Source organism: Taudactylus pleione, unplaced genomic scaffold (assembly GCF_031769625.1).
Source record: "Taudactylus pleione unplaced genomic scaffold, aTauple2 ptg001161l, whole genome shotgun sequence".
NCBI lineage: Eukaryota > Metazoa > Chordata > Amphibia > Anura > Myobatrachidae > Taudactylus > Taudactylus pleione.
In genome coordinates, this window is record NW_028285562.1 from 456,307 (window position 1) to 473,704 (window position 17,398).

At 43.0% G+C, this 17,398-nt stretch overlaps 1 protein-coding gene across 2 annotated transcripts in view; it reads right to left on the reverse strand.

Annotated features, from left to right (window-relative positions):
* Positions 1–204: 204 nt before the first annotated feature.
* Positions 205–17,398, reverse strand: part of KANK2 (KN motif and ankyrin repeat domains 2) — a 124,749-nt gene continuing 107,555 nt past the window's right edge. For both annotated transcript variants that reach the window (XM_088462183.1, XM_088462182.1), the window contains exons 13-14: positions 2,553–2,645; positions 205–1,231 (exon numbers count right to left, since the gene is read on the reverse strand). In XM_088462183.1, coding sequence (XP_088318309.1) covers positions 1,184–1,231; positions 2,553–2,645 — 141 coding nt within the window. In that variant the 3' untranslated portion in view covers positions 205–1,183. The remainder of the gene's footprint in view (positions 1,232–2,552; positions 2,646–17,398) is intronic.

Consider the following 17,398-nt stretch of genomic DNA (forward strand, 5'->3'; position numbering starts at 1 on the left):
TCCACGCCAGGACAATAAATCGTACGATACATCGTATAGTGTGCACCCAGCTTTAGACTCATTGCACGAAAAAGGTGAGTGTTTATAAAGGCCTGATAAATAAAAATAATTCTGTGTCTTTGTAAACCAAATATAAGACATAGCACTACCGAATGACCTAGAGAAGTGTAATAAACATGACTTACATGTAGAAAGACACAATGCGGGTTTATAGCTATTTATTTATATACATATATTTATATAGTGATACACTTCCTAAAATACAAGTACTCAAAGAAACCATCTGACATATAAGTATGGATAACAAAAATATATATATATATATTGCAGTGCCTCTATTACAACCAATAATCACAAATATTATTGCTGAATCCTATGGAATGAGCTTAACTGGCTGGTGTATGGAAGCGACTGAGAGAGGACCAACGTGAGAGAGGGTCTATCCGGTACCTCCACCTATCATCTCCATCGTAATAATATTCCTGCTGCCAGGCTTTGCTGCTCTCATTTCAACTTTCCTAAGAAGCTTTCATTGGATTCTCTGTATTCTCTACCATCTTCTGTGCCGTTCATAACTTTCTAAATAGATAAGCACGTACTAGCTTTTCTGATACGTGTATATCTATACTAAAACCATAGCAGCCAATCAGACAATTGCTGTCATGGTCTACTTTGGATTAGTCAGCTAAAAGCTAATTACGGACTGGTTGTTATGGTTTAGTGCAATGTTAGTGAACAACTATCATTGTGCCTCATCCATCCTTGTATTACTGTCAGTACATGTTCATTATTATGACATGACTTCCTTCTGATCTGTATGCTGTCTCTAGATGGTTAATGTTCCACATTCTCGTTTTCAACCACACACTCGCCCATTATCTCTCTCTCTCTCACTTTCTTTCCCTTATTCTCCCTTTTCTCTCAATCACATTTTCTAAAACTTCATAGCAAAAGTCTGCCGACCTGTACTCACCCACCCTCCACCCTACCTCACCGACCTCTCCCTCCTCTCCTCTCTCCGTGGTGCTGAAGCTGGGTGCATAGTGGTTATTGCATTGCAGTGTTTCAGGGGAAACCTTGAGGCTCTGGACGGCATGCAGAAGTGATGATCCACCCCAACCCCTGTTCAGGTTAGGCCTAGTAGACGGCAAAGGGTGGAAGCTGGTAACCCAAAATCCTCCTTCTACTGGGATTCATTACTCGGGTTTACACTCTGATTCTTTTCGTTTCCCTGGGAAGAAAGTAAAAAAAACCTCTAACATTATTCAATAAACAGATTTTTACAATGGTTCCGATCTTCCTCTTAGCAATGTCCTAATAAAAATCTGGTGCTACATACGTATGCTGCGGGAGATTTATCGAAGCTTGGAGAGAGATAGAGATAATAACCAATCAGCTCCTGTCACTTTACTGGCTGTGTTAGAAAAGTGACAGTTAGGAGCTGTTCAATTCTAAAGATGTGACTGACGATCCCATGCATTTGGATGCAGCGGTCAGTGTGTACGGCCTGAGCGATATGTAGGCCGTTGCATCTGCCAAGGGCTGGGTACACAGGTCATTTAGTGTGTACCCAAACTTAAGCCTTAGAGAGAGATTAAGTTGAAAGAGATAAAGTGCCAACCAATTTGCTCCTAACTGTTACTTTACTGGCTGTTAGAAAACTGACAGCTACGAACTGATTGGTTGGTACTTCATCTCTCTCCACTATATCTTGCTCTCTCTTCGTACATCTCCTCCTGTATCTGGCACTGTGAGAAATGGATTGCGGAGTACCCTTATCACCTGTGCAAGTCAGAAGCGCATCGTACGCTACGGCTGGAGCTAGGACTTAAAGCCGCAAGGACATTGCCGCTGAGGGGATTCCCGTGTCACGGCCAGTGTCAAGAACACTAGACTGCGGGACCCCTCCAGCGCCTTATCCACAAGGGGCGCCTAATTACATCAGCCACTGTGCACTAATACTTCCCGGAGCCACAAGGATTTATTGTCATAAGTGGAATAGAGGATTGCCCTACTGTACCTCTGACTACTTATTGGAGCTACTCTGCAGGTTACCCATTCATTAACCACAGGTTTCGACACGCAATATATAAGCTAGTATAGATTAAGTATAATACTTGCACTGTGGAATTTTTATATAGATATAACTTTTAGATTTGTGCACCTCTATTGACACTGTTACAGTTTATTATGTCCCATTCCCGAGACTTATTATCTTGTGTATAAAATGTTTTATATTTACAATTATTGTGTTTTTGCATTACGCTGTGTTTAAAGCGCCACCTACTCCTCTATTTCTGTGTTCTGCTATGAGAGAATTGACATTGCTCTATGTACTGTAGGTTGGCAGCTGTCTAACTTATACAGAGTTTTTTGTGGATACACTAACATTTGAGGCCAGGTTTGTTATATTGTGCTCAAACACATAGGTGTTCATCTTTTGGTTACAAATCACTCTGATACATAGTTGAGATGTAAGTCATTCTACATATAAAACAGCTTTAATATTTAACAGTCAAATGGAATCCCCACCCCCCAAAAAAATTACTTACCGGGCTGGAGATCTTGGAATTATGAGCATATAGAAGCATTGCTATGTCATTCTGCCCAGCTTCCAGCGCAATAGACAGAGCCGTGCTGCCATCCTGTCACAGAGAGAGGCATCGATGAGACACGTGGTACTGCCTATATACACTACCTGTATATCTCATTACATTATACACAGCACTGACAGAGAGAGGCATCGATGAGACACGTGGTACTTCCTATATACATTAACAGCATATCTCATTACATTATACACAGCACTGACAGAGAGAGGCAGTGATGGGACACGTGGTACTTCCTATATACACTGCCTGTATATCTCATTACATTATACACAGCACTGACAGAGAGAGGCAGTGATGAGACACGTGGTACTTCCTATATACACTAACTGCATATCTCATTACATTATACACAGCACTGACAGAGAGAGGCATCGATGAGACAGGTGGTGCTTCCTATATACACTAACTGCATATCTCATTACATTATACAAAGCACGGACAGAGAGAGGCAGTGATGGGACACGTGGTGCTTCCTATATACACTAACTGCATATCTCATTACATTATACACAGCACTGACAGAAAGAGGCAGTGATGAGACAGGTGGTACTTCCTATATACACTAACTGCATATCTCATTACATTATACACAGCACGGACAGAGAGAGGCAGTGATGGGACACGTCGTACTTCCTATATACACTAACTGCATATCTCATTACATTATACACAGCACTGACAGAGAGAGGCAGTGATGGGACACGTCGTACTTCCTATATACACTAACTGCATATCTCATTACATTATACATATCACTGACGGAGAGAGGCAGTGATGGGACACGTGGTGCTTCCTATATACACTAACTGCATATCTCATTACATTATACACAGCACGGACAGAGAGAGGCAGTGATGGGACACGTGGTACTTCCTATATACACTAACTGCATATCTCATTACATTATACACAGCACTGACAGAGAGAGGCAGTGATGGAACACGTCGTACTTCCTATATACACTAACTGCATATCTCATTACATTATACACAGCACTGACAGAGAGAGCCAGTGATGGGACACGTGGTACTTCCTATATACACTGCCTGTATATCTCATTACATTATACACAGCAATGACAGAGAGAGGCAGTGATGGGACACGTGGTACTTCCTATATACACTGCCTGTATATCTCATTACATTATACACAGCACTGACAGAGAGAGGCAGTGATGGGACACGTTGTGCTTCCTGTATACACTGCCCGCATATCTCATTACATTATACACAGCACTGACAGAGAGAGGCAGTGATGGGACACGTGGTGCTTCCTATATACACTGCCCGCATATCTCATTACATTATACACAGCACTGACAGAGAGAGGCAGTGATGGGACACGTGGTGCTTCCTATATACACTGCCTGTATATCTCATTACATTATACACAGCACGGACAGAGAGAGGCAGTGATGGGACATGTGGTGCTTCCTATATACACTGCCTGTATATCTCATTACATTATACACAGCACTGACAGAGAGAGGCAGTGATGGGACATGTGGTGCTTCCTATATACACTGCCTGTATATCTCATTACATTATACATATCACTGACAGAGAGAGGCAGTGATGGGACACGTGGTGCTTCCTATATACACTGCCTGCATATCTCATTACATTATACACAGCACTGACAGAGAGAGGCAGTGATGGGACACGTGGTGCTTCCTATATACACTGCCTGTATATCTCTTTACATTATACACAGCACTGACAGAGAGAGGCAGTGATGGGACATGTGGTGCTTCCTATATACACTGCCTGTATATCTCATTACATTATACATATCACTGACAGAGAGAGGCAGTGATGGGACACGTGGTGCTTCCTATATACACTAACTGCATATCTCATTACATTATACACAGCACTGACAGAGAGAGGCAGTGATGGGACATGTGGTACTTCCTATATACACTGCCTGTATATCTCATTACATTATACACAGCAATGACAGAGAGAGGCAGTGATGGGACACGTGGTGCTTCCTATATACACTGCCTGTATATCGCATTACATTATACACAGCACTGACAAAGAGAGGCAGTGATGGGACATGTGGTACTTCCTATATACACTGCCTGTATATCTCATTACATTATACACAGCACTGACAGAGAGAGGCAGTGATGAGACACGTGGTACTTCCTGTATACACTACCTGTATATCTCATTACATTATACACAGCACTGACAGAGAGAGGCAGTGATGGGACACGTGGTGCTTCCTATATACACTGCCTGTATATCTCATTACATTATACATATCACTGACAGAGAGAGGCAGTGATGAGACACGTGGTACTTCCTGTATACACTGCCTGTATATCTCATTACATTATACACAGCACTGATAGAGAGAGGCAGTGATGGGACATGTGGTGCTTCCTATATACACTGCCCGCATATCTCATTACATTATACACAGCACTGACAGAGAGAGGCAGTGATGGGACACGTGGTACTTCCTGTATACACTGCCTGTATATCTCATTACATTATACATATCACCGACAGAGAGAGGCAGTGATGGGACACGTGGTGCTTCCTATATACACTGCCTGTATATCTCATTACATTATACATATCACTGACAGAGAGAGGCAGTGATGAGTCATGTGGTACTTCCTATATACACTGCCTGTATATCTCATTACATTATACACAGCACTGTCAGAGAGAGGCAGTGATGAGACACGTGGTGCTTCCTATATACACTGCCCGCATATCTCATTACATTATACACAGCACTGACAGAGAGAGGCAGTGATGGGACACGTGGTACTTCCTGTATACACTGCCTGTATATCTCATTACATTATACACAGCACTGACAGAGAGAGGCAGTGATGGGACATGTGGTGCTTCCTATATACACTGCCCGCATATCTCATTACATTATACACAGCACTGACAGAGAGAGGCAGTGATGGGACACGTGGTACTTCCTGTATACACTGCCTGTATATCTCATTACATTATACACATCACTGACAGAGAGAGGCAGTGATGGGACACGTGGTGCTTCCTATATACACTGCCTGTATATCTCATTACATTATACACAGCACTGACAGAGAGAGGCAGTGATGAGACAGGTGGTGCTTCCTATATACACTGCCTGTATATCTCATTACATTATACACAGCACTGACAGAGAGAGGCAGTGATGAGACAGGTGGTGCTTCCTATATACACTGCCTGTATATCTCATTACATTATACATAGCACTGACAGAGAGAGGCAGTGATGAGACAGGTGGTGCTTCCTATATACACTGCCTGTATATCTCATTACATTATACACAGCACTGACAGAGAGAGGCAGTGATGGGACATGTGGTGCTTCCTATATACACTGCCTGTATATCTCATTACATTATACATATCACTGACAGAGAGAGGCAGTGATGGGACACGTGGTGCTTCCTATATACACTGCCTGTATATCTCATTACATTATACATATCACTGACAGAGAGAGGCAGTGATGGGACACGTGGTGCTTCCTATATACACTAACTGCATATCTCATTACATTATACACAGCACTGACAGAGAGAGGCAGTGATGGGACACGTGGTGCTTCCTATATACACTGCCTGTATATCTCATTACATTATACATATCACTGACAGAGAGAGGCAGTGATGGGACACGTGGTGCTTCCTATATACACTAACTGCATATCTCATTACATTATACACAGCACTGACAGAGAGAGGCAGTGATGGGACATGTGGTACTTCCTATATACACTGCCTGTATATCTCATTACATTATACACAGCAATGACAGAGAGAGGCAGTGATGGGACAGGTGGTGCTTCCTATATACACTGCCTGTATATCTCATTACATTATACACAGCACTGACAGAGAGAGGCAGTGATGGGACATGTGGTGCTTCCTATATACACTGCCTGTATATCTCATTACATTACACACAGCACTGACAGAGAGAGGCAGTGATGAGACAGGTGGTGTTTCCTATATACACTGCCTGTATATCTCATTACATTATACACAGCACTGACAGAGAGAGGCAGTGATGGGACACATGGTGCTTCCTATATACACTAACTGCATATCTCATTACATTATACATATCACTGACGGAGAGAGGCAGTGATGGGACACGTGGTGCTTCCTATATACACTAACTGCATATCTCATTACATTATACACAGCACTGACAAAGAGAGGCAGTGATGGGACATGTGGTGCTTCCTATATACACTGCCCGCATATCTCATTACATTATACACAGCACTGACAGAGAGAGGCAGTGATGGGACACGTGGTACTTCCTGTATACACTGCCTGTATATCTCATTACATTATACATATCACTGACAGAGAGACGCAGTGATGGGACACGTGGTGCTTCCTATATACACTGCCTGTATATCTCATTACATTATACACAGCACTGACAAAGAGAGGCAGTGATGGGACATGTGGTACTTCCTATATACACTGCCTGTATATCTCATTACATTATACACAGCACTGACAGAGAGAGGCAGTGATGGGACACGTGGTGCTTCCTATATACAATGCCTGTATATCTCATTACATTATACATATCACTGACAGAGAGAGGCAGTGATGGGACATGTGGTACTTCCTATATACACTGCCTCTATATCTCATTACATTATACACAGCACTTACAGAGAGAGGCAGTGATGTGACATGTGGTACTTCCTATATACACTGCCTGTATATCTCATTACATTATACACAGCACTGACAGAGAGAGGCAGTGATGGGACACTTGGTGCTTCCAATATACACTGCCTGTATATCTCATTACATTATACATATCACTGACAGAGAGAGGCAGAGATGGGACACGTGGTGCTCCCTATATACACTAACTGCATATCTCATTACATTATACACAGCACTGACAGAGAGAGGCAGTGATGGGACATGTGGTACTTCCTATATACACTGCCTGTATATCTCATTACATTATACATATCACTGACAGAGAGAGGCAGTGATGGGACAAGTGGTACTTCCTATATACACTGCCTGTATATCTCATTACATTATACACAGCAATGACAGAGAGAGGCAGCGATGGGACACGTGGTACTTCCTATATACACTGCCTGTATATCTCATTACATTATACACAGCACTGACAGAGAGAGGCAGTGATGGGACACGTGGTGCTTCCTGTATACACTGCCCGCATATCTCATTACATTATACACAGCACTGACAGAGAGAGGCAGTGATGGGACACGTGGTGCTTCCTGTATACACTGCCTGTATATCTCATTACATTATACACAGCACTGACAAAGAGAGGCAGTGATGGGACACGTGGTGCTTCCTATATACACTGCCTGTATATCTCATTACATTATACACAGCACTGACAAAGAGAGGCAGTGATGGGACATGTGGTACTTCCTGTATACACTGCCCGCATATCTCATTACATTATACACAGCACTGACAGAGAGAGGCAGTGATGGAACACGTCGTACTTCCTATATACACTAACTGCATATCTCATTACATTATTCATATCACTGACAGAGAGAGGCAGTGATGGGACACTTGGTGCTTCCTATATACACTAACTGCATATCTCATTACATTATACACAGCACTGACAGAGAGAGCCAGTGATGGGACACGTGGTACTTCCTATATACACTAACTGCATATCTCATTACATTATACACAGCACTGACAGAGAGAGGCAGTGATGGAACACGTCGTACTTCCTATATACACTAACTGCATATCTCATTACATTATTCATATCACTGACAGAGAGAGGCAGTGATGGGACACTTGGTGCTTCCTATATACACTAACTGCATATCTCATTACATTATACACAGCACTGACAGAGAGAGCCAGTGATGGGACACGTGGTACTTCCTATATACACTAACTGCATATCTCATTACATTATAGATATCACTGACAGAGAGAGGCAGTGATGGGACACGTGGTACTTCCTATATACACTGCCTGTATATCTCATTACATTATACATATCACTGACAGAGAGAGGCAGTGATGGGACACGTGGTGCTTCCTATATACACTGCCCGCATATCTCATTACATTATACACAGCACTGACAGAGAAAGGCAGTGATGGGACACGTGGTGCTTCCTATATACACTAACTGCATATCTCATTACATTATACACAGCACTGACAGAGAGGAAGTGATGGGACACGTGGTACTTCCTATATACACTAACTGCATATCTCATTACATTATACACAGCACTGACAGAGAGAGGCAGTGATGGGACACGTGGTGCTTCCTATATACACTGCCTATATATCTCATTACATTATACACAGCACTGACAGAGAGAGGCAGTGATGGGACATGTGGTGCTTCCTATATACACTGCCTGTATATCTCATTACATTATACACAGCACTGACAGAGAGAGGCAGTGATGGGACATGTGGTACTTCCTATATACACTGCCTGTATATCTCATTACATTATACACAGCACTGACAGAGAGAGGCAGTGATGGGACATGTGGTGCTTCCTATATACACTGCCTGTATATCTCATTACATTATACATATCACTGACAGAGAGAGGCAGTGATGGGACACGTGGTGCTTCCTATATACACTAACTGCATATCTCATTACATTATACACAGCACTGACAGAGAAAGGCAGTGATGGGACACGTGGTGCTTCCTATATACACTGCCTGTATATCTCATTACATTATACACAGCACTGACAGAGAGAGGCAGTGATGGGACATGTGGTGCTTCCTATATACACTGCCTGTATATCTCATTACATTATACATATCACTGACAGAGAGAGGCAGTGATGGGACACGTGGTGCTTCCTATATACACTAACTGCATATCTCATTACATTATACACAGCACTGACAGAGAGAGGCAGTGATGGGACATGTGGTACTTTCTATATACACTGCCTGTATATCTCATTACATTATACACAGCAATGACAGAGAGAGGCAGTGATGGGACACGTGGTACTTCCTATATACACTGCCTGTATATCTCATTACATTATACACAGCAATGACAGAGAGAGGCAGTGATGGGACACGTGGTACTTCCTATATACACTGCCTGTATATCTCATTACATTATACACAGCACTGACAGAGAGAGGCAGTGATGGGACACGTGGTGCTTCCTGTATACACTGCCCGCATATCTCATTACATTATACACAGCAATGACAGAGAGAGGCAGTGATGGGATACGTGGTGCTTCCTATATACACTGCCTGTATATCTCATTACATTATACACAGCACTGACAAAGAGAGGCAGTGATGGGACACTTGGTACTTCCTATATACACTAACTGCATATCTCATTACATTATACACAGCACTGACAGAGAGAGGCAGTGATGGAAAACGTCGTACTTCCTATATACACTAACTGCATATCTCATTACATTATACATATCACTGACAGAGAGAGGCAGTGATGGGACACTTGGTGCTTCCTATATACACTAACTGCATATCTCATTACATTATACACAGCACTGAGAGAGAGAGCCAGTGCTGGGACACGTGGTACTTCCTATATACACTAACTGCATATCTCATTACATTATACATATCACTGACAGAGAGAGGCAGTGATGGGACACGTGGTACTTCCTATATACACTGCCTGTATATCTCATTACACTATACATATCACTGACAGAGAGAGGCAGTGATGGGACACGTGGTGCTTCCTATATACACTGCCCGCATATCTCATTACATTATACACAGCACTGACAGAGAAAGGCAGTGATGGGACACGTGGTGCTTCCTATATACACTAACTGCATATCTCATTACATTATACACAGCACTGACAGAGAGGAAGTGATGGGACACGTGGTACTTCCTATATACACTAACTGCATATCTCATTACATTATACACAGTACTGACAGAGAGAGGCAGTGATGGGACACGTGGTGCTTCCTATATACACTGCCTGTATATCTCATTACATTATACACAGCACTGACAGAGAGAGGCAGTGATGGGACATGTGGTGCTTCCTATATACACTGCCTGTATATCTCATTACATTATACACAGCACTGACAGAGAGAGGCAGTGATGGGACATGTGGTACTTCCTATATACACTGCCTGTATATCTCATTACATTATACACAGCACTGACAGAGAGAGGCAGTGATGGGACATGTGGTGCTTCCTATATACACTGCCTGTATATCTCATTACATTATACATATCACTGACAGAGAGAGGCAGTGATGGGACACCTGGTGCTTCCTATATACACTGCCTGTATATCTCATTACATTATACATATCACTGACAGAGAGAGGCAGTGATGGGACACGTGGTGCTTCCTATATACACTAACTGCATATCTCATTACATTATACACAGCACTGACAGAGAGAGGCAGTGATGGGACACGTGTTGCTTCCTATATACACTGCCTGTATATCTCATTACATTATACATATCACTGACAGAGAGAGGCAGTGATGGGACACGTGGTGCTTCCTATATACACTAACTGCATATCTCATTACATTATACACAGCACTGACAGAGAGAAGCAGTGATGGGACACGAGGTACTTCCTATATACACTGCCTGTATATCTCATTACATTATACACAGCAATGACAGAGAGAGGCAGTGATGGGACACGTGGTACTTCCTATATACACTGCCTGTATATCTCATTACATTATACACAGCAATGACAGAGAGAGGCAGTGATGGGACACGTGGTACTTCCTATATACACTGCCTGTATATCTCATTACATTATACACAGCACTGACAGAGAGAGGCAGTGATGGGACACGTGGTGCTTCCTGTATACACTGCCCGCATATCTCATTACATTATACACAGCACTGACAGAGAGAGGCAGTGATGGGACACGTGGTGCTTCCTATATACACTGCCCGCATATCTCATTACATTATACACAGCACTGACAGAGAGAGGCAGTGATGGGACACGTGGTGCTTCCTATATACACTGCCTGTATATCTCATTACATTATACACAGCACGGACAGAGAGAGGCAGTGATGGGACATGTGGTGCTTCCTATATACACTGCCTGTATATCTCATTACATTATACACAGCACTGACAGAGAGAGGCAGTGATGGGACATGTGGTGCTTCCTATATACACTGCATGTATATCTCATTACATTATACATATCACTGACAGAGAGAGGCAGTGATGGGACACGTGGTGCTTCCTATATACACTGCCTGCATATCTCATTACATTATACACAGCACTGACAGAGAGAGGCAGTGATGGGACACGTGGTGCTTCCTATATACACTGCCTGTATATCTCTTTACATTATACACAGCACTGACAGAGAGAGGCAGTGATGGGACATGTGGTGCTTCCTATATACACTGCCTGTATATCTCATTACATTATACATATCACTGACAGAGAGAGGCAGTGATGGGACACGTGGTGCTTCCTATATACACTAACTGCATATCTCATTACATTATACACAGCACTGACAGAGAGAGGCAGTGATGGGACACGTGTTGCTTCCTATATACACTGCCTGTATATCTCATTACATTATACATATCACTGACAGAGAGAGGCAGTGATGGGACACGTGGTGCTTCCTATATACACTAACTGCATATCTCATTACATTATACACAGCACTGACAGAGAGAAGCAGTGATGGGACACGAGGTACTTCCTATATACACTGCCTGTATATCTCATTACATTATACACAGCAATGACAGAGAGAGGCAGTGATGGGACACGTGGTACTTCCTATATACACTGCCTGTATATCTCATTACATTATACACAGCAATGACAGAGAGAGGCAGTGATGGGACACGTGGTACTTCCTATATACACTGCCTGTATATCTCATTACATTATACACAGCACTGACAGAGAGAGGCAGTGATGGGACACGTGGTGCTTCCTGTATACACTGCCCGCATATCTCATTACATTATACACAGCACTGACAGAGAGAGGCAGTGATGGGACACGTGGTGCTTCCTATATACACTGCCCGCATATCTCATTACATTATACACAGCACTGACAGAGAGAGGCAGTGATGGGACACGTGGTGCTTCCTATATACACTGCCTGTATATCTCATTACATTATACACAGCACGGACAGAGAGAGGCAGTGATGGGAAATGTGGTGCTTCCTATATACACTGCCTGTATATCTCATTACATTATACACAGCACTGACAGAGAGAGGCAGTGATGGGACATGTGGTGCTTCCTATATACACTGCCTGTATATCTCATTACATTATACATATCACTGACAGAGAGAGGCAGTGATGGGACACGTGGTGCTTCCTATATACACTAACTGCATATCTCATTACATTATACACAGCACTGACAGAGAGAGGCAGTGATGGGACATGTGGTACTTCCTATATACACTGCCTGTATATCTCATTACATTATACACAGCAATGACAGAGAGAGGCAGTGATGGGACACGTGGTACTTCCTATATACACTGCCTGTATATCTCATTACAATATACACAGCAATGACAGAGAGAGGCAGTGATGGGACACGTGGTACTTCCTATATACACTGCCTGTATATCTCATTACATTATACACAGCACTGACAGAGAGAGGCAGTGATGGGACACGTGGTGCTTCCTATATACACTGCCTGTATATCTCATTACATTATACACAGCACTGACAAAGAGAGGCAGTGATGGGACATGTGGTACTTCCTATATACACTGCCTGTATATCTCATTACATTATACACAGCACTGACAGAGAGAGGCAGTGATGAGACACGTGGTACTTCCTGTATACACTACCTGTATATCTCATTACATTATACACAGCACTGACAGAGAAAGGCAGTGATGGGACATGTGGTGCTTCCTATATACACTGCCTGTATATCTCATTACATTATACATATCACTGACAGAGAGAGGCAGTGATGAGACACGTGGTACTTCCTGTATACACTGCCTGTATATCTCATTACATTATACACAGCACTGATAGAGAGAGGCAGTGATGGGACATGTGGTGCTTCCTATATACACTGCCCGCATATCTCATTACATTATACACAGCACTGACAGAGAGAGGCAGTGATGGGACACGTGGTACTTCCTGTATACACTGCCTGTATATCTCATTACATTATACATATCACCGACAGAGAGAGGCAGTGATGGGACACGTGGTGCTTCCTATATACACTGCCTGTATATCTCATTACATTATACATATCACTGACAGAGAGAGGCAGTGATGAGTCATGTGGTACTTCCTATATACACTGCCTGTATATCTCATTACATTATACACAGCACTGTCAGAGAGAGGCAGTGATGAGACGCGTGGTGCTTCCTATATACACTGCCCGCATATCTCATTACATTATACACAGCACTGACAGAGAGAGGCAGTGATGGGACACGTGGTACTTCCTGTATACACTGCCTGTATATCTCATTACATTATACACAGCACTGACAGAGAGAGGCAGTGATGGGACATGTGGTGCTTCCTATATACACTGCCCGCATATCTCATTACATTATACACAGCACTGACAGAGAGAGGCAGTGATGGGACACGTGGTACTTCCTGTATACACTGCCTGTATATCTCATTACATTATACATATCACTGACAGAGAGAGGCAGTGATGGGACACGTGGTGCTTCCTATATACACTGCCCGCATATCTCATTACATTATACACAGCACTGACAGAGAAAGGCAGTGATGGGACACGTGGTGCTTCCTATATACACTAACTGCATATCTCATTACATTATACACAGCACTGACAGAGAGGAAGTGATGGGACACGTGGTACTTCCTATATACACTAACTGCATATCTCATTACATTATACACAGTACTGACAGAGAGAGGCAGTGATGGGACACGTGGTGCTTCCTATATACACTGCCTGTATATCTCATTACATTATACACAGCACTGACAGAGAGAGGCAGTGATGGGACATGTGGTGCTTCCTATATACACTGCCTGTATATCTCATTACATTATACACAGCACTGACAGAGAGAGGCAGTGATGGGACATGTGGTACTTCCTATATACACTGCCTGTATATCTCATTACATTATACACAGCACTGACAGAGAGAGGCAGTGATGGGACATGTGGTGCTTCCTATATACACTGCCTGTATATCTCATTACATTATACATATCACTGACAGAGAGAGGCAGTGATGGGACACCTGGTGCTTCCTATATACACTGCCTGTATATCTCATTACATTATACATATCACTGACAGAGAGAGGCAGTGATGGGACACGTGGTGCTTCCTATATACACTAACTGCATATCTCATTACATTATACACAGCACTGACAGAGAGAGGCAGTGATGGGACACGTGTTGCTTCCTATATACACTGCCTGTATATCTCATTACATTATACATATCACTGACAGAGAGAGGCAGTGATGGGACACGTGGTGCTTCCTATATACACTAACTGCATATCTCATTACATTATACACAGCACTGACAGAGAGAAGCAGTGATGGGACACGAGGTACTTCCTATATACACTGCCTGTATATCTCATTACATTATACACAGCAATGACAGAGAGAGGCAGTGATGGGACACGTGGTACTTCCTATATACACTGCCTGTATATCTCATTACATTATACACAGCAATGACAGAGAGAGGCAGTGATGGGACACGTGGTACTTCCTATATACACTGCCTGTATATCTCATTACATTATACACAGCACTGACAGAGAGAGGCAGTGATGGGACACGTGGTGCTTCCTGTATACACTGCCCGCATATCTCATTACATTATACACAGCACTGACAGAGAGAGGCAGTGATGGGACACGTGGTGCTTCCTATATACACTGCCCGCATATCTCATTACATTATACACAGCACTGACAGAGAGAGGCAGTGATGGGACACGTGGTGCTTCCTATATACACTGCCTGTATATCTCATTACATTATACACAGCACGGACAGAGAGAGGCAGTGATGGGACATGTGGTGCTTCCTATATACACTGCCTGTATATCTCATTACATTATACACAGCACTGACAGAGAGAGGCAGTGATGGGACATGTGGTGCTTCCTATATACACTGCATGTATATCTCATTACATTATACATATCACTGACAGAGAGAGGCAGTGATGGGACACGTGGTGCTTCCTATATACACTGCCTGCATATCTCATTACATTATACACAGCACTGACAGAGAGAGGCAGTGATGGGACACGTGGTGCTTCCTATATACACTGCCTGTATATCTCTTTACATTATACACAGCACTGACAGAGAGAGGCAGTGATGGGACATGTGGTGCTTCCTATATACACTGCCTGTATATCTCATTACATTATACATATCACTGACAGAGAGAGGCAGTGATGGGACACGTGGTGCTTCCTATATACACTAACTGCATATCTCATTACATTATACACAGCACTGACAGAGAGAGGCAGTGATGGGACATGTGGTACTTCCTATATACACTGCCTGTATATCTCATTACATTATACACAGCAATGACAGAGAGAGGCAGTGATGGGACACGTGGTACTTCCTATATACACTGCCTGTATATCTCATTACAATATACACAGCAATGACAGAGAGAGGCAGTGATGGGACACGTGGTACTTCCTATATACACTGCCTGTATATCTCATTACATTATACACAGCACTGACAGAGAGAGGCAGTGATGGGACACGTGGTGCTTCCTATATACACTGCCTGTATATCTCATTACATTATACACAGCACTGACAAAGAGAGGCAGTGATGGGACATGTGGTACTTCCTATATACACTGCCTGTATATCTCATTACATTATACACAGCACTGACAGAGAGAGGCAGTGATGAGACACGTGGTACTTCCTGTATACACTACCTGTATATCTCATTACATTATACACAGCACTGACAGAGAAAGGCAGTGATGGGACACGTGGTGCTTCCTATATACACTGCCTGTATATCTCATTACATTATACATATCACTGACAGAGAGAGGCAGTGATGAGACACGTGGTACTTCCTGTATACACTGCCTGTATATCTCATTACATTATACACAGCACTGATAGAGAGAGGCAGTGATGGGACATGTGGTGCTTCCTATATACACTGCCCGCATATCTCATTACATTATACACAGCACTGACAGAGAGAGGCAGTGATGGGACACGTGGTACTTCCTGTATACACTGCCTGTATATCTCATTACATTATACATATCACCGACAGAGAGAGGCAGTGATGGGACACGTGGTGCTTCCTATATACACTGCCTGTATATCTCATTACATTATACATATCACTGACAGAGAGAGGCAGTGATGAGTCATGTGGTACTTCCTATATACACTGCCTGTATATCTCATTACATTATACACAGCACTGTCAGAGAGAGGCAGTGATGAGACGCGTGGTGCTTCCTATATACACTGCCCGCATATCTCATTACATTATACACAGCACTGACAGAGAGAGGCAGTGATGGGACACGTGGTACTTCCTGTATACACTGCCTGTATATCTCATTACATTATACACAGCACTGACAGAGAGAGGCAGTGATGGGACATGTGGTGCTTCCTATATACACTGCCCGCATATCTCATTACATTATACACAGCACTGACAGAGAGAGGCAGTGATGGGACACGTGGTACTT